This window comes from Tiliqua scincoides, chromosome 3 (genome assembly GCF_035046505.1).
Source record: "Tiliqua scincoides isolate rTilSci1 chromosome 3, rTilSci1.hap2, whole genome shotgun sequence".
Taxonomy (NCBI): domain Eukaryota; kingdom Metazoa; phylum Chordata; class Lepidosauria; order Squamata; family Scincidae; genus Tiliqua; species Tiliqua scincoides.
The window spans coordinates 14,065,963-14,085,816 of record NC_089823.1 but is presented as its reverse complement, the minus strand read 5'-3'; the positions used below and the strand labels follow the sequence as shown (position 1 = coordinate 14,085,816).

The 19,854-nt window shown below is 45.6% G+C and overlaps 1 protein-coding gene across 1 annotated transcript; it reads right to left on the bottom strand.

Annotated features, from left to right (window-relative positions):
• Positions 1–404: 404 nt before the first annotated feature.
• On the bottom strand, positions 405–19,709 carry C3H11orf54 (chromosome 3 C11orf54 homolog). Its single transcript, XM_066621010.1, has 9 exons — positions 19,664–19,709; positions 14,667–14,757; positions 10,881–10,979; positions 8,745–8,818; positions 7,606–7,707; positions 5,789–5,965; positions 3,435–3,584; positions 1,642–1,758; positions 405–1,172 (listed from the first exon to the last, which is right to left on the bottom strand). Exons 2-9 carry the CDS (start codon positions 14,722–14,724, stop codon positions 999–1,001), a joined length of 951 nt encoding a protein of 316 aa, XP_066477107.1. The 5' UTR covers positions 14,725–14,757; positions 19,664–19,709; the 3' UTR covers positions 405–998.
• Positions 19,710–19,854: the final 145 nt, after the last annotated feature.

The window sequence follows — 19,854 nt, the reverse complement described above, 5'->3', positions numbered from 1 at the left end:
TCCCCTGTCATCAGGCCATAAAGAAAGGAGGAGAAATCAGCAATACGAGGCAAACATGGGTCCCTTTAGATTCCAGGATGGATTATTTGGAATAAGTGTATGAATGACCTTGTCCTGGCAGAAGTGGTAGGACAGCTATAGCCCTATTCAGGCACTTACAGAAGTCAGTTCTCCAGCTGTTATTTCTTATAATAGCTGGTCAGTTGAACAACAATTTTCAACTTTTTTCTTCTCATAGTACATTGACCTTTGGACTTCATCTCTTGTGATGTCACTTCTGGAAGACTCTTCTGCATTATGAGGCTCTGTTTTTAGGGCAATTGTCTGTAGTAACATATTGTCTGTTTGTTACAAGAATAACTACAAAGAAAACAATGTAGTTTAGCAAATTTTATTTTGCAGTATCAAAAGTCAGGTTGGCTGGCTCTCAGCTTATCTTAATTCCAGCCAAAAGATCATAAATCAGTGATTCAATATTTTGTGTCCAAATTGTTAGTGGTTTCTTCACAACAGATTCCTACTGTTTCCCATTAAATCTCTATAATACTAGCAGTGTGTACTGTGGAGAAGAGATGGTGGTGTCATCTGCTGGACTTGCCAACCAACCCGTAATGGGGGAGTCAGGGAAAGAAAAGGGCACTTAGCTCAGGAGGCCTTACCCTCAAATTTGAGTGGCCAGCCACAAACGAGATTGCTAATGTGGGGGGGGGGATAGGGAATGAAGAACCCCCAAAATGGATAACTGTGCAATGGCTTGGCTCCTGATTTTCTTCCTTATCAGGTTAAATTCAGATGAATTTTTGGTCACTAGTTAATCCATGAATCTAATGTGATGTCTTTAATGTCAAAGAAAAAGAAGTGCTATATTTGTGTGATGATTAGACTTGAATTTGTGACATATTTCAATGGCTTTTGTTAACAGCATGTTTCCAATAGTTAACTTGGCTTCTAGTGCTTCAGGTAAACCAACTATAGATTTAATATAGTCCAGTATAGATTTAATCTCGCCCAACCATGTGCGTTTCCTTGGGTCTGTCGATTCGAAAGAGATATTCAGCAGGCATAAAGTACCCCAGATACTCCACAGTCTCCGGAGTGGTGTCTGTGTGGTAGTGTCCTCCTTCACCGTGGTGACTGAAACAGTGAGTGTGCTCCAGACGAAGGTCAAAGCCCTGGGGAATAAATGAGGAAATATATTAAATTCAGGCCAGAGTCAGAATTAGAGAGTTCTGCAGGACATACCTTCAGATCAGGCCCTATGTTTATTCCAACTGTTTCCATAACAGTTTCTCTCCCAATACACAACATTTTGAAGCAGCAAAACAGATGAGCAGAAGCAATGCATGAAGCATCTATTTTGCGGCAGCACTATTTCAGATTGCATGTTTGAATGCTCTCTTGTAGTAAGTATTCTCTTAGTGTTTCTCAAATTGTGGGCCAGGAGCCAATTTCAGGATGGTCCCCACTCATTTCAATGTGCATTTTATTTTTAATGTATTAGATTGATGCTACCATGGTGTGTAACTGCATTTGGGGAAGTGTTATAGATCAAGCTACTATGTACTGTATTCGCTTTTAACAATGATAGTCAATGGGGCTTACTCCCCAGGAGGATACCCCATCCTCTGCCAATGGACTTACTGGATCTCGGGAGACCAACACTGGCTGACAAGTAAGTGGCGCCTTCATTTCAAAAAACTTGAGCCAGTTGTTCATTTGCTCATCAGTTTCTAAAGGGCATGCAGAAAATTCTGAGGGCTGAAATAAAAATGTTGCTAAGTGTGAGAAAAGGAAAAAATGAGATTATTCAAGCAAAATTAACTTAGGAAGTTATTTTCCTATCGGTCTACAAACTCTTAGCAGTGTCTAGTTCACAGCAGGCTTCCTTGTGAGCTAAAAGCATCCACACCCCAACCTCTCCTTTTTAACCCATTTTTGCCCGGCCCACAGGTGCACACATTTGATCCCTGTTGCATACATGTAGGGTTGGGCAGAAATTTAAACATAACCCACCCCAACTTGAAGAAACAGCCTAGGCACCTCCCCGGTTCCAGAGCAACAGACCAATCAGAGACCTGTGTGTTACTGATGACATCAAACACGACAGGTGAGCAAACACACAAGTGGAAAGGAAAGAATATTAACATTAGTGGCACAGAATTTTCTGAGAACCAAAGCATCCAGCAAAAGACTAAGAAAAATTAATAAATTAGACTAGGATGTGGAAAAATAGTCATGTCATTCAGGTTGAGGATGGAGTGAAAAACTTGCGGGCTGACAAGTCTTCCTGTTCTCCAAGTGCAGTCTTGTGCATATGAAACGGCATCCATCAGGCCAGGGCATCTTTAAGCATATAAAGTACTGTAGGAGGGAACTTCTCATCAAGAACTCCAAATTCCAGCCCCCTGTAAAGTGCCTCTTTCCCTCACTTGGAGGACATGAATCCCTATGCTCCTCTGCCCCACCTCATAAACTCAAATTTCTCAATCAAATGCCATTTTCCCTGAGTTGTCCATACTTCAATACAGTGGACTCCAGACTTTTCGGCCAGAGGGCCACATCGAACATCTGGCACTGTGTTGAGGGTCAGAAAAAAAATTTAAGTATAAAATTTAAATACATACATTAGAGATGGAACTTGAATGAATGGGCTCAAATTTCCAGGATTTCTTCAAGCACCAACACACACCACAGAAATAAACCACACACTTAAATGGATGCCCATTCCGCCACCCCACAAGCAGCTTACTTAAATGTACAGGAGTCAATATCTTAGAACCAGCACATCCAGCACACCTGGAGCATGTTCTGAGGGCCAGGGAGGCCTCCCCAACCCTCAGAAAGCCTTCTAAGGCCTTCAGAGGGCACAAAAGTTACTTCTGGTTTTTCGGGAAAACCAGGAAGTAATATTTTTAGGCCTTTAAAAGGCATTCAGAACACCGTCCGGATGTGACCAAAGCACAGCCTGGGTCAAGCAGGCCAGAGTCTCTCAGGGGACCAGAGGCAGGCTGCGGGCTGGACAGAGGTTCACCTCGAACAACATCTGATACCTGGGCTGGGATTTGGAGACCCCTGCTTTAATATTGCAAAAGCCAAATGAGGATGTTAATGTCATGGCTACACCCAAGATCATGAATTCCAGAACTATTGAGCCCTTCTTGCTACACCCAGCATTCAGACTCCCCTATTTCAGAAGATGTTTGCAGATGAAGGCTAGTTCTTAATCTGCTGCATTGCTTTTGCTCCTACAATTTTATCCTTTCTGGTTAACTCACCAATTACGTTTTTGTTTTATTACACATACAAAAGTTTGCTAATTAGGAGTCTACATTTTTCCCCTCTATACAGAAACTTGGAACTTGTTCATCGTGCTGTTTGTACCTCTGTACACCCAAAAGCAAAGGGAAAATATCCTTTACATATCTATGTCTTACCATAATATGAATTTTTGCTTTTCCCTTCTGAATAACGAATGTACCTCCCATCCCAACTGGTTTGTCACCATAATGTTTTTCTAAGACTTTTCTCATGCAGGATATGAAGTTCAGCTCGCCGGTTCTTTGATTTGCTTTCACTTCAATAACCTAAAAAAAATTATATATATTATTAACAGAGCAGTCTGTCAGTTTACTTCCATGCCAAGTAAAAATGTGCATGCATGAATGAACATGTGTTTATGTGATTGTCATTACTTGGCATGGAACTTTGAGGGACTGCTTTACAAGAGAATGGCTACCTGTCCTAGCGGACACCAAATGATATCACTTTGGGGCCAAACTAGACAAAACTTGAGAGTTCCATGGAGCTCACCTCCTCTTTGTCTTTTTTAAAAAGTAGCCATGAGGTTTCTCCAATTTGGACTGGGGCAATGACACAGGGGTCTTAAGCCTCTTTCCCTCTCATTAATTTCTGGATGTAAATCCCACTCTTTCACAAACTACTGCTAGCACATAGGGAAAAAGACAAAGGGCACAATCCTAACCCACTTTCCAGCACTGGAATAGCTGTACCAATGGGATGTCTGCTGTATCCTGCATTTGGGGGGCAGTTACGGATATCTCCTCAAGGTAAGGCAATGTTTGTTCCCTTACCTCAGAGTTGCGTTGCCCTTATGTCAGTGCTGGAAAGTTGGTTAGGATTGTGGCCAAAGGCATACATACAAGAGCCTAAATTTTTTCCCCTTCAAGGCCAGTACAGGGGTTGGGGAAGTAAATCAGGGAATCAGTGAGGGGACAAAGGGTTAACCCCACCTTCCCCAAACTGTGCCCCTGATCCATATTGAGACTCTTCTAGTGCTTGGTTTTTGAAAGAGACAGAGACATATTGCACTCCACTCCAAATAACATCTACTTAATTCTCGCTGGCACTTAGCATAGGTAAACAGGTTTGTAGTCTGCATGAGAGATGGGGGGGTGACTTTTATGGAAAGAGTGGGATATGTGGCCATATGGCAGGGATGCTGCAGCCCTCTGTGTGACTTTGAGGGAGAAGCAAGGCATATCACCCATGCATCTGAGTTGTCCACACAACCAGGAGTACCTTCCAAGGTGATGGAGAAATACATGACATTCCAACACAGCCACAAAAAGCCACCTCTTTAGCAGCCAGCTTCTGTGCTGAGGGACCCCTGCAAATTGGGTTCACTTCACATGGGATGGGAGGGAGCCCTGGGGTTAACTGAACTGGCCAATCTAAGTTCCTCTGCACCTATACACACACAACCTTGTAGTGTTAGCCGTGAGCAATCTGTAAGAGAGCAAGGGGTAGTTAGTAGGTTTCTTCTCTGGTCTGACTAAAAGCGGATTCTGAGTTTTCAAAAATAAAAATAGTTTTTTACTAAAAAGAGAAAAAAGTGAAAGTTAGACAAGGTTCAAATATTGCAAAGCAGGCATTTCAAATAAAACAATAAAGCTTTCCCTAGCTATGAATTATGTCCATAGTTGAAGTTTCCTTGTGATCTCCATGATACAGGGTGGCTTGACAACAACTTGCAGTTAACCCTGAAAATGCTGAAACAAAACACACACTACCTCAACCCCATCCGCCTCTTTTATGGGGTTGGAAAGAAACCCTAGCCCAGCCCCTGGAACCTTCCTTCTGTCATAGTCGGATTATTGGGTTTAACCAATGGACAGGTACAAGCACAACCCAGTAGGGTGCCATTGTTCTGCCTGGACTAGGTGTCAGCTGCATTGGTGCTATCAATACACATTTGCGATTAATCCTCTGGATGTGCAGGTTGCAGAGGCCAAAATGCCAGGTTGGACTAGCTGACTAGGGCAAGCCACTGCCATGTTACACACATACACAGAGGCATGAAGGGATCCCACTCACCACAACATATTGTAATTTTAAAAACATGTACTGTATATATATTCTCTAGTGCAGTGGTTCTCACACATTTAGCACTGGGACCCACTTTTTAGAATGAGAATCTGTCAGGACCCACCAGGAGTGAGGTCATGAACGGAAGTGACATCATCAAGCAGGAAAATTTTTAACAATCCTAGGCTGCAAGCCTACCCATACTTACCCAGGAGTAAGTCCCATTGACTATCATTGTTAAAAGAATATGCATAGTCGCCTGTTAAAAGTACAGGTCTGTAACATTTCCCCAAACAGTCACATGCCATGGAGGCATCAAGTCTAATATATTAAAAATAAAACACATAGAAATGAATGGGGACCCACCTGCAATTGGCTAACGACCCACTAGTGGGTCCCGAGAAACATTGATTAGTGTGGGTATGCGCATGCTACAGAAGTTAAAGCCAGCGAGATCACTTACCTTGCCAGGAAGGCCTTCACAGGCATATAAATTGGCCAGCAGTCCAAACTCACAATCATGGTATTTGGTGCTGTACTTCTCCAACAGGCACCCGCCATTCTCAGGATTAATCTTGGCAAGGTAACTTCCATTGACAGCTGGTTTATCCCCATTTTTAGCTTGAACAATAGGAACAAGCTAGAGAGAGGGGGAGGAAAAAGAGCTGATGAGTGTAGATCAGTTCTTTTCAGCCACCTTCCCAGTTAGTAAAAAAACAAAGGCCTTCAATACAGCAGATCCAATCCAAAGGAAATTAGGACTTCCAGACCCTGGTTTTTAGGGAACTTGGTTTGCCTCAGTTCCAGTTAACACTAGTGTGAGCCATGACACTGGCCCAAGACCTGAGAGAAAAGTTGCTCCAGGGAAAGGACAGGTCAGGCAGGATGAGCATACAGTAGTCCACCCATGATCTCTTCATCACTGTGGGGCTACACCATCTACAACAGGCTTTGAAGTTTATCATAGTGAACCGCCTATACTGAAATAAAAATTGGTTGAGCTTGATTGTAATCAAAGGCTCATTTCTTACTTAACGTTTTTTTGAATGCTTTAAAAATACCACAAGATGACTTTTGCCTCAGAACGTTTACATACTGAACACTTCTTCTACATAAAACTGTGTAGTTGGATCTGGAATATATCAACAGGTTCTAAAAAGTTTTCATTTCCAGTGGTCTTCAAGTTGTGATAACCCCCCCCCCCCCACACACACACACACAGTGTCACACTAAGAAAGTGTTACTTCTTGGTAAATTTTTACCATGTGGAAAATTAGCTAAAGAATTTGATCTGGCAGAAAAGACCTTGCAGAATGAGGACCATGGAGCACCTTGTAACGTGCAACACACTGATAATCACAGGATTATCACTGCTTATATTTGAACATAGTATTTTACTTTGTGAAGGGATTGCTTAAAGATAAATTGTAAATGCCATACTGAGGAGTCTGCAGCTTTTACCCAGCCTTTAGCTTAGTTGTCTTTTTTTTTGAATTAAAGAGTCCCAACTATTGTAGTCTTTCCTCTCTGAAAACAACTTATGTGAGCTCTGCTGGGAAAACAGGGCTTCTGCTATTGTTGGGATTTTTTTCAACCTAGTCCTATGAAGAAAGGCTAAAAGTATTTGGGGCTTTTAAGGTTGAACCAGTCCAACACTCATAGAATTGTATAGTTGGAAAGGACTTTGGAGGTCACCTAGTCCAGTGGTTCTCAAACTGGTGGGTCGTGACCCACCAGTTCGTGTAAAGGTTCCCCTGTCCCTTTAAGGGGCAGGGGAAGGGGAGAGGAAGGGAAGTGATATCCAGGATCGCATCTGTATGGGGGGGCGAAGGGGGTGCTTGTGATGTGCTTGTTAAGGCAGGGCTGCAGGAGGTGCAGGGATCTCTCCGCAGCGCTCCCCGAGGTTTGGAACTTTCCCTGAAAGCTGGTGCAAAGCACTTCCATTTTGCAGGAGGTGCTTTGCGCCCACTTTCAGGGAAAGTTCCAAGCCTCGGGGAGCGCTGCAGAGGGCTGCGCAGGGCTCCCCACACCTCCTGCAGCCTGCTGCAGCCCTGCCTGCACAAGCAAGTCACAAGTGCCCCCTCTTAGCGACGCAATCCTGGGGACTGTGTCACTGCCCTAGCCCCTCCCCCACAAGAACTTACTGAGGGAGTAAAGCTCCCTCAAAGTTTGAGAACCACTGCCCTAGTCCATCAATGCAGACAACTCTAACCACTACACTACACGATCCTAGCTCTCTTGTATTCGTGCAGCATACCGTATAGGCAAATATTTACTTACCTCAGCATTGCAGCCAACAGTTCTAGATGAAACTGCTCCAGCTCCAAGGAAAAAGGCACCAGGCAGTTGTATTTCTTTTGCCACTGTGTTCAGGTCGTAAATCTAAATAGGAAAGATGGCATTGTCCTTTTGAAAAGGGCATGAGCTGAAAGCCTATGATGCGCCAAGTTCACTGAAGCTAAGCAGGCCTGAGTGTGGCAAGAGCCTGGTTGAGAGACTGAGTGCAGGGGAACCCTACCTCTGCCTAGGAAAGTTACGGATTTAAAGTGTCACAGAACGGACGGCATCTAGCTGCCATTTTTTAACCTAGTATGTCAAACTGCCGCTATTGCAGTTCTTTTAATAGAACAACATTCTGAAGAGTAACACTTTTCATTTCTCTGAGCAGTCAAATAAGGAGAATATCCATGAAAGCTAGCACTGGCAGCAGGGAACTGTCAGACACATTATTCAAAGTCAGTACTGTAGCCAGAGGGGGTGACAGCCTGGGGAACTCCCTGTCACAGGACACAGGGACGCTCCACTCCCTGGAGTAACTGGGAGGCACCACTTACACAAGGAGTTGTGGTGCCTACTCTACTTACCATGCCTCCCCCCCTTCCGGCTATGCTACTGTCCCTCACACACAGCACACAGGATTAGGGCACGGCCACTCGAGTGGAGCCTGGGGAACTCCCTGTCACAGGACACAGGGACGCTCCACTCCCTCGCACACAGCACACAGGATTAGGGCACGGCCACTCAAGCAGAGCCTGGGGAACTCCCTGCCACAGGACACAGGGACGCTCCACTCCCTCCCCCCTTTCCGGCTATGCTACTGTAGCAACAACAAACTTTAAAAAGTTATGAAGGTTTTATTTGGAAATAAAAAACAACCACCATCAACAGAATTCACAGCTTCCCCACTATGCTCATATAGGTGTGACAACAAATTCTGTTTTGGTGTTAACCAAAAGCACCTACCCACCCTATCTTTACCAACAGCACAAATAAAACCGTTTCCAGATAAGAGATTGCTGGATGGAAGTACACACAAGCATTTTGTGGGAATCCCTCCTGAAGGATAAATAGCAGAGCTGTACAGCACTGTGCGTGTTTGGGGCAGAGGTACAAAACAGTCAAGGGTGTTCACCCTTTACCTTATCTTTTTGTACGAGAGGTAGAAGATATGGAACACCTCCTACATCTGCAATTCTCGGCTTGCCACAAATACCTGCGAGATGAACAAAGTGGTAGGTGAAATTAGTGCCTCAGAAAAATTTGGAGATCCTTTTTCACTTTGAGGTATAAAGTATAAATGGGGGCCTACGACAGAAGATGCCAATGCTTGCTCAAACTCCGACCTCCAGGCAGCCTGGAGCAGAAGCCTTACAATGCAAGCCTATGCAGGTTGACTCAGGAGGAAGTCCTAACCCATTTCTGTCCAGCCCACAGGTGTACACACTTGATCCCTGTTGTGTATATGCAACATTGGGCAGAAATGGCTTAATGAAGCTTACTCCCCAGGCAGTATGTATAGGATTGGGGCCTCAGAGTGTAGTTAGAAGCTTGTGGGGGGGAAGGAAAAAGGACACATTTTTTTCCCTGTCTTCCCTGAAACCTTCATTCTTTTATTTATTCCTCTGAATTTGCATTATGCTGAGTTTCCACTTATCACACTCAGGAGGTTTTTAAATAAGAACATAAGAACATAAGAAGAGCCCCACTGGATTAGGCCATAGGCCCATCCAGTCCAGCTTCCTGTATCCCACAGCAGCCCACCAAATGCCCCAGGGAGCACACCAGGTAACAAGAGACCTGCATCCTGGTGCCCTCCCTTGCATCTGACATAGGCCATTTCTAAAATCAGGAGGTTGCGCATACACATCATGGCTTGCAACCCGTAATGGATTTTTCCTCCAGAAACTTGTCCAATCCCTTTTTAAAGGCGTCCAGGCCAGATGCCATCACCACATCCTGTGGCAAGGAGTTCCACTAAGGAGTGCCATCCTGTGGCACTCATGTTATACATGAGGAAAATATCATGTTATACATAAGGAAAAGACTAGAAAGCCTTTTTAAAACTAAAGTGTTGGGTCCTGTTCCCCTTGACTCCATCCCAAGGGGGATGTTCAACATCAAAAGGGAGATGGGATTGACATATTGTCCAACTGGAGAAGCACAAACTGGCAGGAGAGGGGTTGCTGCTGATGGAATGATTGCTGTTAAGTGTTGTTCACATAAGGGAGGAATAGTGGGGTGTGCGTTTGTGCGTCAGTATAAGAACACATCCAGTCATGATCCCCGTGTTCAACTTTCTTCACCTTGAATCAATTCCTGCTTGAGGTGTGGAAGCCAATCTCTACTGATCTCTCTCCCTGGGGTCAGATGTCTGCACCTTCTGATGGATACCCAGGTGGGGACTGGTACAGGGTCTGAGGCTTGCCAAAGGGAAGGACCTCTTGCAAGGTGCTAAAGAGTGTCTAGTTCAGCGATTTTCAACATTTTTCTTTTCATAGCACATTGACCTCTATAGTCTTCTTTATGGTCTTTGCCTCTTGCGATGTCACTTCCAGGAGACCCTTCCAGGTTCTGCGGCTCGGTTTCTAGGGCAACTGGCTGTAGTAACAACTTATCAGTCCCTCTTTCATCACCAAAACAGAGCCACAAAAATCAAAAAAGTTTTTCAGCTATTTTCAGCTCCTGTGCTCCAACCTCCAATGGCACACCTGTGGATCTTTTGTAGCACACCAATGTGCTGTGACACATCAGTTGAAAATTGCTGGTCTAATCCCTTCCCAGTCTCATCTTCTCCCCTCTATTATTCTCCCCATCAAACTTACTCCCCCCGTATCCCAATGTCTTCCTTCTCTTGGCTTCATTTCTCCTAGCCTCCATTTAGTCTCTTGGGCACACTCTTCTTCCCCCTTTCCCCAGTTGTATGTTTCTCCTTCCTGCGCTCTCCATTCCTCTCCGGCTTCTCATCTCCACCTTCCTTTCCTCCTCTCTTTGCCCTCCTCTCATTCACTCCTACTACATCCCTTCTTTTATGTGTCCCACCCAGCTAGCCTTGCCCCAGTCAGCTGGGTCTTCCTGGCTGTGCCAGGTATGAGAGCACAGGCTCTCACACCGCCTGCAAGCCCCATCCTGCTGGTCCTTGCCATGGCGTTCCAACAGGCCAAAGGTCACACATAACTACAAGGCCCTCCTTCCTCTCAGGCCTTCAAGACAATGCAAACCATGAATCACAAGCTTCTGACATGCTCTCATCATACAACCTGTTCACACTATATTACCTTTCACTGGAAACGTGAATGGTTCTTGAGTCAGGTCAGGGCAGTCCACCACAGAGACATGAACATCTGCAAAGTTTTCTTTAAGTCCATTCTGTAACACTAGAAAAAATTAGTGGAGAGTATAGAAAACATTAGATTCGTATACCAAGCAACCTACAAGGACAGAAACAGGCTGTGGTTCAGCAGGGCAAGACAATCACAACCGGAGCCCCCACCCATGCCAGTTTCAGAGGGTGCGTGCAATGCTCATATAAGCCGCAGTGTTTGCCATCTCTTTCCACTTGACCTAGAACTTCCAGGTGACTGTAACAGAATAGGCAGGGTAGCACTGGCTGCAGCAACTCCCACTAAGTCACATGAAAAGAGCCCCCCTGGATGTTTTGAGGAGCTGGATGATCCTGGGGCTCAAGGTGAACAGACATACACCCAGTAGCATAGCTAGAGTAGCAAAGCTAGTGTAGGCAGTAGTATAGCTAGAGGGGGTGCAAAGCACTAGGTTTTGTAGGGAGCCTCACTGCACTGTGCAAGCATACACCTCCGTTTTGCTGTACTGGCCCAGAATGCCTCCGAAGGGGAGGGGGAAGGTGTGCTTGCACGGCGCGGTGAGGCTTCCTGCAAAACTTAGTGCTTTGCACCCCCTCTAGCTATACTACTCCCTACACCCAGAGTGAGCACAAGAGTACATCTGAGAAAAATTATGTCAGGGGGTACAAAGGTTTTTGAAGTTCATTTTGGAACCTTTCCCTTTCTCCATTGGATCATAATTTCTACAAATCACAGTATACAAAACTGTGGGCTTACCCAAAATGTGAACGGTAGTCTTCAAACAATAGATGCAAACATTTTCCGAGATCCCAGGAAATTTCCAGCTCCTTTCCATTGGCTCCCAGTCCCTTTTTGACCCTGGGCCCAGGTACAGGACACCACCTTGTCATGGGCGCTGGTGAGATCCGAAAATGTAAGATCCCAGGAAATTTTTGGGCCCTCTGACACCATTCAAATACTGAAGCAGCCCCCCACGCCGATTCTATTACCTTCGTTTTTGTGTTCCTTCCTTAAAAAAAACAAAATCCTTGCTGATCTGAAGAGTGAAGTCAACAAGCCTCCACACTACAGGTAGGAGACCAGAGGCATAAACAGGAGGCACCGGTGGCTTCCCACCCCCATTCTTTTTCCTGTGGAGAAGGAATGGAGATGCAAAGCACCTGCAGCAAGCGCCCCACCTCCAGGATCCCAAAGTGACTTCCTTGCACTGCAAGAGACAGAGCGCAGTCACTTCTGGGTTCTCGACGGAGGAGGTGCTGGCAGCTTCGCATCCTGTTCTTCTTCCAGTGGAGGTTCTCCCTCAAGGGGAGACTCCATAGGAGAAGGAACAGGGGGTGCAAAGCCACAAGCACCCCATCCTCTGAGGACAACCCAGAAATGACTGCCTTATACAAGAAGAGACAGAAGGCAGTCACTTCTGAGTTCTTCCTGGAGAAGGATGCTGGTGGCTTCACGCCCTTTTCTGTCTCCTGTGGCGGTTCCCCTTAGCCAGCATAGGAGAAGAAACAGAGGCAAGAAACAGCCATAGCGAGTGCCACTCCTCCAGGGAGAACCCAAACCTGACCTGACCCTTGTCATTTGCCTTGTACTGCAAATGACACAAGGCAGTCACGTCTGGGTTCTCCCTGGAGAAGGAGGCACTTGCAGCTTCGCACCCCCGTTCCTTGTCCTGTGGAGGCTCACCTTCAAAGGGAGTCTCCACAGGAGAAGGTCAGAACAGGGGGTGCAAAGCTGCCACAGTGAGCGTCAAGTGATGTTGTCTTGTTACTGCCTTGAGTGCCGAGGCAGTGTGTTATGCCTCTGAGGGAGATGAACTCAATGTTAATGGAAAGCGCTTCCTGTTAACGTTCAGTAGGCTCCATCTAGTGTGCAGGCTGGTTCAGTCACTCTTCATTTCAGCAACAATTTCACTTTGTTTAAGCAAGAAACCACAAAGCTAAGGTAATGGAATTGGCACAAGCGGCGAAGGGCCCCCTATCCACGGATAACTGAATCCGCGGGTACCTGATTCACAGATACATTGGCATGTTTTGTGTGTGTGTGTTTTATCCATTCAGTCATGTCCCACTCTTGGAGACTTTATTGGTGAGAGCTCTCCATGCTACCTGTCAAGTTCGATTTCTTCCAATTGTTGGACGTTCATCTTTGGATCTGTTTCAAAGGTATCAAGCCAGTGCATTCTCTGCCTGCCCCTTCTTCTTGTTCCACTGAAAATTCCTATTATCACTGACTTCTCTAGCGAATTCACACACACGACATGTTTTATGTATGTTGTGAGATTGCTTTTAAATAAATTATTTTTATTGCATTTTTGCGGTTGCACTTTTTACATGGGTTAAAAAAACTAATCTGTATAAAACTCTGCCCCTCAAAAGGTCGGCTCTGTGCCCCCTGAGGTCTGCACCTAGGCAGCTGCCTAGTCCTAATGATAGCACTGACCCTCGTCCCTCTGTGCACATCTTTCCTTAGTTGTGGCAGGTACAGCACATTTGCAGTCAGGGAGCCCCTGACAAGGGGCAAGGAAGCAAACAAGAGAACACTCTGCAATCCAGGGCTTTTGTTATAGTGAAAGCCATACTAGTCCCTTTTCCTGCACTGCCAGTCAACCTCTGGCAGACTTCCTACAGCCAGCACTCAATACATACATCAGCCAGCACTCAATACACACCTCTGCTTCCCTCCCCACTCCTGACGTTTAGAGGAGTGCAAGAGGAACACAAGAAGGGGGTGGCTTCTCCAGGGGGAACAAGGACTGGGAGGAGGGGAATATGATGCAAAAAGCAGACATTCCACGTATCTGTTTTTGTACACTGGAAGGACAAGTCATGCAAACCTCCCCATGGCATGTTGTGCGAGTAATAGGTAGAATTAAAGTAGTAGTCCTGAAGCTTTCTGTCATCTTCCCATCAGCCTTTATCTAACAGCCACTCTTCCTCCTCTTCACTGGAGTTCCTTTAATATGGGACTGGTGGATTGGCACAAGCTGCCACCTGAAGCAGCCCATCATCACTGCCGGCCACTTCACCTCATCTCCCTCACACTCCTCCTGGCTCCTGCCATTTCAACAGCAAGGAGATGTGACCAGCAGAGATGGTGGGCCAGAAGAGATCTGCTTGGGGAGATCAACAGGGCTGGAGGAACAGGGGAAATATTAGCAGTTTGGGGGCAGCTGCGGTGGGAAAGATTAGTGAAGCTGCAGGATGGTGTTGATGAGAGGAGACTGGCACGTTCTGCCTCAGGGAATTATTTAGCAAGGGTAGAGGGGAAATTGAGTGTCATGGGGGAGTGGCACCTGGCCTCATTGCTTCAAGCACCAGAGGTCCTGGACTGGACCTGCTCCCCAGTATTAGGGATGGCTGGAACCAGAATGCTGGAGAAGATGGACTTTAGGCCTGATTCTGCAGGGTTGTTTTAAAAAAATTAAAAGAAATCTAGGTTTGATTACTCACAGCTCAGAGGCAAATAATTCTCTTATATCCCAGGCAATATCAAATCTGCAGGAACCCTACAAAAGGACTCCTCCATCGATTTTGCATCCCTCACTGTCAACCTCAATTCATTTGTGTCCTAACACCCCCCTCTCATGGGCCCTGTTCCATCCACCCCAATTTCTTCCGTCACAGCATGGGTTAGGCTAGAATTCTATACAAACTTACATAGGAACAAGTTCTATTGAACTGAATGGGGCTTCCTTCTGAGTAGACCTATAAGAAGACACTGTTAAAGAACCACTTTACTCACCCCCGACAAGCTCTTCCAGACTTGGTATGTGAAAAGCAAACTTCTCCACCTTGGACATTTTATTCCTACAGCAAACTGAACAGTCACTAAGCTGCAAAGAGATCAGAGTACACCGCAGTAGGTTACAGGTCTGTGAGGTTATAGATCTGTTAATGAACACACTGGTTTAGTGATTAAATGGAAGTTGGATGGGTTTGCTGGCTTTTTATGGTGGCTTTTTCAGACTCACTTTTAGATACTAGAGCATTTGAGACAGAATTTGTCTCAAAAATTTTGCCTGTGTCCCTGTAATGAGTTTTGCCTCTTCCCTCACTCATTTTTCTCTGATGCCATCAATCCACTGCAACTCAGATCTGCTAGTAAATTTGCCAATTTAAAGTAGGGGACATGTGGGAGCAGTGGCGTCGCTAGGGGGTGAGGGCTGCACTGAGTGACACGCAAGAGCGGGGTGACGCGCACTGGGAGCGTGATGTGCTAAAATCGTGGTGGTTATGAGTAATACCATCATGTTATATACCATCGGATGCAGAATTTCGAGCAGAATGCAATGCCAAAAACAAGAGTGAAATATCTCCTTTCTATCAAAAGGTATTGGCAAAAAACCGGAAAACAAAAAATGCATGGAGCCCAATGGAAAGAGAAACCAAGGGGTACTGCGCGCTTACTTGCGTGTAGGTGAACATGCCTTAGTCCATCTGAAAGGGCAGGCTGAGAGGAATCGAAAACACCAGAATGGTCCTGATCCAATGAATGTACGCCCAAAAAAACCCAAGAAGGAGGTCCCTCCCTCCAAGCTGGCGAATGTATTGAGTCCTATGGAAAGCAAAACTAAGCTACATTGTCACGTTTACTCATGAGTAAGCAAACGTGCCTTGGCTCCTGGGCAGGTCAGGCAAAGGGAAATGTGAGGCCACCAGAATGGTCCTGATTTGATGCAACCAGAGCTCAACAAATTCTCCAGAATGCAGCCCCCCCATAAAAAGAATGAAATAGGCTTGGCAGGGTAAGGTGAAATTTTTTTTCTGTTTTAGGCTGCAGTCCTTTCCACACTTTCCTGGGAGTAAGCCCCACTGACTATAATGGGGCATACTTTTGAGTAGACAGGCATAGGATTGGGCTCTCAGACTTGCAAAGCCAGGTGGGTCCTGATAGTGATATGCTTGAAATATAAGAACTTAAATTGAACTGGGTACAGGTTAGGGGTGAAAATCTTACTGATTCTTTTTTTTTGGGGGGGGGGGTGTTATTGCAGGCAGGCTACAGATAAAATTCACTTGGTGGAACAGGACTTGCTTTCCCTTATTTGTTGATTTTACTTTAATTTATTTATAATTATTTATTTTAATTTGCTTTATAAGAACATAAACATAAGAACATAAGAACAGCCCCACTGGATCAGGCCATAGGCCCATCTAGTCCAGCTTCCTGTATCTCACAGCGGCCCACCAAATGACCCAGGGAGCACACCAGATAACAAGAGACCTCATCCTGGTGCCCTCCCCTACATCTGGCATTCTGACTTAACCCATTCCTAAAATCAGGAGGTTGCGCATACACATCATGGCTTGGACCCCATAATGGATTTTTCCTCCAGAAACTCGTCCAATCCCCTTTTAAAGGCGTCTAGGCTAGACGCCAGCACCACATCCTGTGGCAAGGAGTTCCACAGACCGACCACGCGCTGAGTAAAGAAATATTTTCTTTTGTCTGTCCTAACTCTCCCAACACTCAATTTTAGTGGATGTCCCCTGGTTCTGGTATTATGTGAGAGTGTAAAGAGCATCTCCCTATCCACTCTGTCCATCCCCTGCATAATTTTGTATGTCTCAATCATGTCCCCCCTCAAGCACCTCTTTTCTAGGCTGAAGAGGCCCAAACGCCGTAGCCTTTCCTCATAAGGAAGGTGCCCCAGCTCCGTAATCATCTTAGTCGCTCTCTTTTGCACCTTTTCCATTTCCACTATGTCTTTTTTGAGATGCGGCGACCAGAACTGGACACAATACTCCAGGTGTGGCCTTACCATCGATTTGTACAACGGCATTATAATACTAGCCGTTTTGTTCTCAATACCCTTCCTAATGATCCCAAGCATAGAATTGGCCTTCTTCACTGCCGCCGCACACTGGGTCGACACTTTCATCGACCTGTCCACCACCACCCCAAGATCTCTCTCCTGATCTGTCACAGACAGCTCAGAACCCATCAGCCTATATCGAAAGTTTTGATTTTTTGCCCCAATGTGCATGACTTTACACTTACTGACATTGAAGCGCATCTGCCATTTTGCTGCCCATTCTGCCAGTCTGGAGAGATCCTTCTGGAGCTCCTCAAAATCACTTCTGGTCTTTACCACTCGGAAAAGTTTGGTGTCGTCTGCAAACTTAGCCACTTCACTGCTCAACCCTGTCTCCAGGTCATTTATGAAGAGGTTGAAAAGCACCGGTCCCAGGACAGATCCTTGGGGCACACCGCTTTTCACCTCTCTCCATTGTGAAAATTGCCCATTGACACCCACTCTCTATGGGTCTTTATGATGGGTCCTGGACAGATTGTCATTCTAAGAAGTGGGTCCCAGTGCTAAAAGTTTGAGAACTGCTCCAATAAGGTGTTAGTAAGTTGACACCCAAGGTGTTAGTTGGGAGGTGACACCACTAGTGACCAAAATCACTAAAATCAGAGCTTGGAGGAATAATACCATCATGTTATAAATCAATCAATGTGTAATTTCATGCAGAATGCGATGAAACAAACTACATTGAAATATCTTTATTCTATCAAAAGGTACAGTCAAAAAACCAGTGGGGGCGGGGCGATGGTAGATCACCACGCCCACCACCTAGAGTGTTGCCCCGCCCACTGCAGGGGGTGACGTGCTGGCCTCCCGCACCAGGTGACGCAAACCCTAGTGATGCCACTGTGTGGGAGACTTGGTAACAATAAGATGAATCCCTGAAAAACCCTGGGGTGATCAAAGTCAGGACTGAAGATGGAGTTGGGTTGCAATGGTCATTGATCTGGTACTGAGCCCTCCCCCCCCAACTCAGTGTGATTTACTTCTCAGCAAACAGGCTTAAGATCAAGCTACACACACTTTTTTTGCAATATGGTTGCCAACTTTTGAATAGCTCTTATAGCCGTGTCTTTAACAGCAGTTTGCCTGGAAATGCTTTGCCTGCAATTTCTGCAGACCAAACCTTACTTTTAAGAGAAAAAACAGACCTGCATAGTTTTTTCTGGTCATCTTCCTATAGAACCAGTGGGACCAACTTCTGAGTACATACAAGATTGCTCTGTATGCTAAACACATTCTTCTTGCAGGACCAATCACTGGGATCAGCCACCTCTGTGGATGCTTTATTTATATTACATTTATTTCCCACTTTTCTTCTGTGTTAGATCTCAAATCAGCTTACCCAGGGTTCCCAGGCAAACCTAGACCTACAAAGCCATTGCATCACACACCTTTAGACCACACCTGGGATACTGGGAGGAATAATCCCAAACAGGGTAATACCTTTATTAGAACCAACTAGGGGCCCAATCCTATCCAACTTTCCAGGACCAATGCAGCCGCAATGCAGTCCCGAGGTAAGGGAACAAATGTTCCTATACCTTAAGGGGGCCTCTGTGATTGTCTCCCCACCACTGAATGCAGTGTACACCCCATTGGCACAGCTGCACTGGCACTGGAAAATTGCATAGGATTTGGCCCTAAATGATCACCCAGTAGTTAGCAAGTATTCAAATTATACAGAACTCTTCCGCAGGTTGAAGGTTAAGAAAAATAAAAGGGTAGGTGGGGAAGGACAAAACAGACAAAAACAGGCATGATGGAAAAGCCCCTCAAGTCTGAAGTTGGTAACTGTCATAAGATGGAAACACTTACCCAGGAGAAAGTTCCACTGACTATCATTGTTAAAAGAATACACATAGTAGCTAATTAAAAGTACAGGTCTGTAGCATTTCCCCAGATGCAGTCACATACCATGGTAGCATCCAGTCCAATATATTAAAAATAAAATATTGAAATGAATGGGGACCCACCTGAAATTGGCTCACGACCCACCTAGTGGGTCCCGACCCACAGTTTGAGAAACACTGCTCCAGAGGGTACAACAACGGCAAATGGTTTTTAATGTAAACAAGAAAGATTTTGATTAAATATTAGGAAGAAATTCCTGATGGTATTAACTGTTCAGCAGTGGTAGGTCTTTAAGCAGACATCCATTGTTGGAGGTCTTTCAGCAGACACTGAATTGCCTTCTGCCAGGGATTCTAGCATTGTGGACAGTTTACATTGACAGGGGGTTGGACTTGATGAGCTTGTAGGTCATTTCTAACTTTATGATTCTGTGTTCTCTCTATGGGCTATGAAACTGAACAGCTTAACACTGCCTGCCACACCAAGCACAGATGCAAAGAAAAAAGAGAAGTCTCTTTTATTCCATTTCCTGTTTCCTCAGCACTCCCATGCACAAATAATGCCTCGCCCAACATGACTTAGCTTGCAATCCTATCCATGCTTTGGTGGGAATAAGCTGACACCAAATATAATGGGCCTTACTTCTCAGTAGACACACACAAGACTACACTGTTAACCTGTAAAGCTGCCTACTCTTCAATCACACAGAACTCAGTGTCAGTTCCATTAAACTCAGTGGGTTTGCACCCCAATCCTATGCTTGTCTACTCAGAAGTAAGTCCCATTGGGTCCATGCATAGGATTGCATTGCAACAATCACTTCATGCACAAAGACCTCAGTGTCAGTTCCATTAAACCCAATGGGTTTGCACGCCATCCTATGCTTGTCTACTCAGAAGTAAGTCCATTTGGGTCCAATGGACTTTACTCCCAGGAAAGTGTGCACAGGACTGCAGCCTTACTGCTCAGTGAACATGCACAGGGCTGCCCTATGATGGCAAGAACTCGCCCCCAGCCCTTGCAATACAAATACAATGAAGCCCCCAACATGCACCCATTAAGCGCTGCTACTTACAGAAGGAGGACTTGGGAGCAGACTACAAGCCACAGGCTCCTCCCCTCCCCACTTCTTCGCCCTGAGCCCATTCGCGGTCAAGCCACCAATCATCACCCAGCTTGGAGCGCCACAACCAATCAGAGCGCAGCGCCACACCCAAGATGCCAATCTGCACCCCCCCACCTCGCCCGCTGTTTCCCTCCTTCCCA

Coding starts and splice junctions, on each gene's coding strand:
- C3H11orf54 (XM_066621010.1), bottom strand. CDS start 14,724: ATGTCCAAGGTGGAGAAGTTTGCTTTTCACATACCAAGTCTGGAAGAG. Junction 7,708..8,744: donor CTCTCGTACAAAAAGATAAG/GTAAAGGGTGAA, acceptor TTTCCTATTTAG/ATTTACGACCTGAACACAGT. Junction 1,759..3,434: donor AAGCAAAAATTCATATTATG/GTAAGACATAGA, acceptor TTTTTATTTCAG/CCCTCAGAATTTTCTGCATG.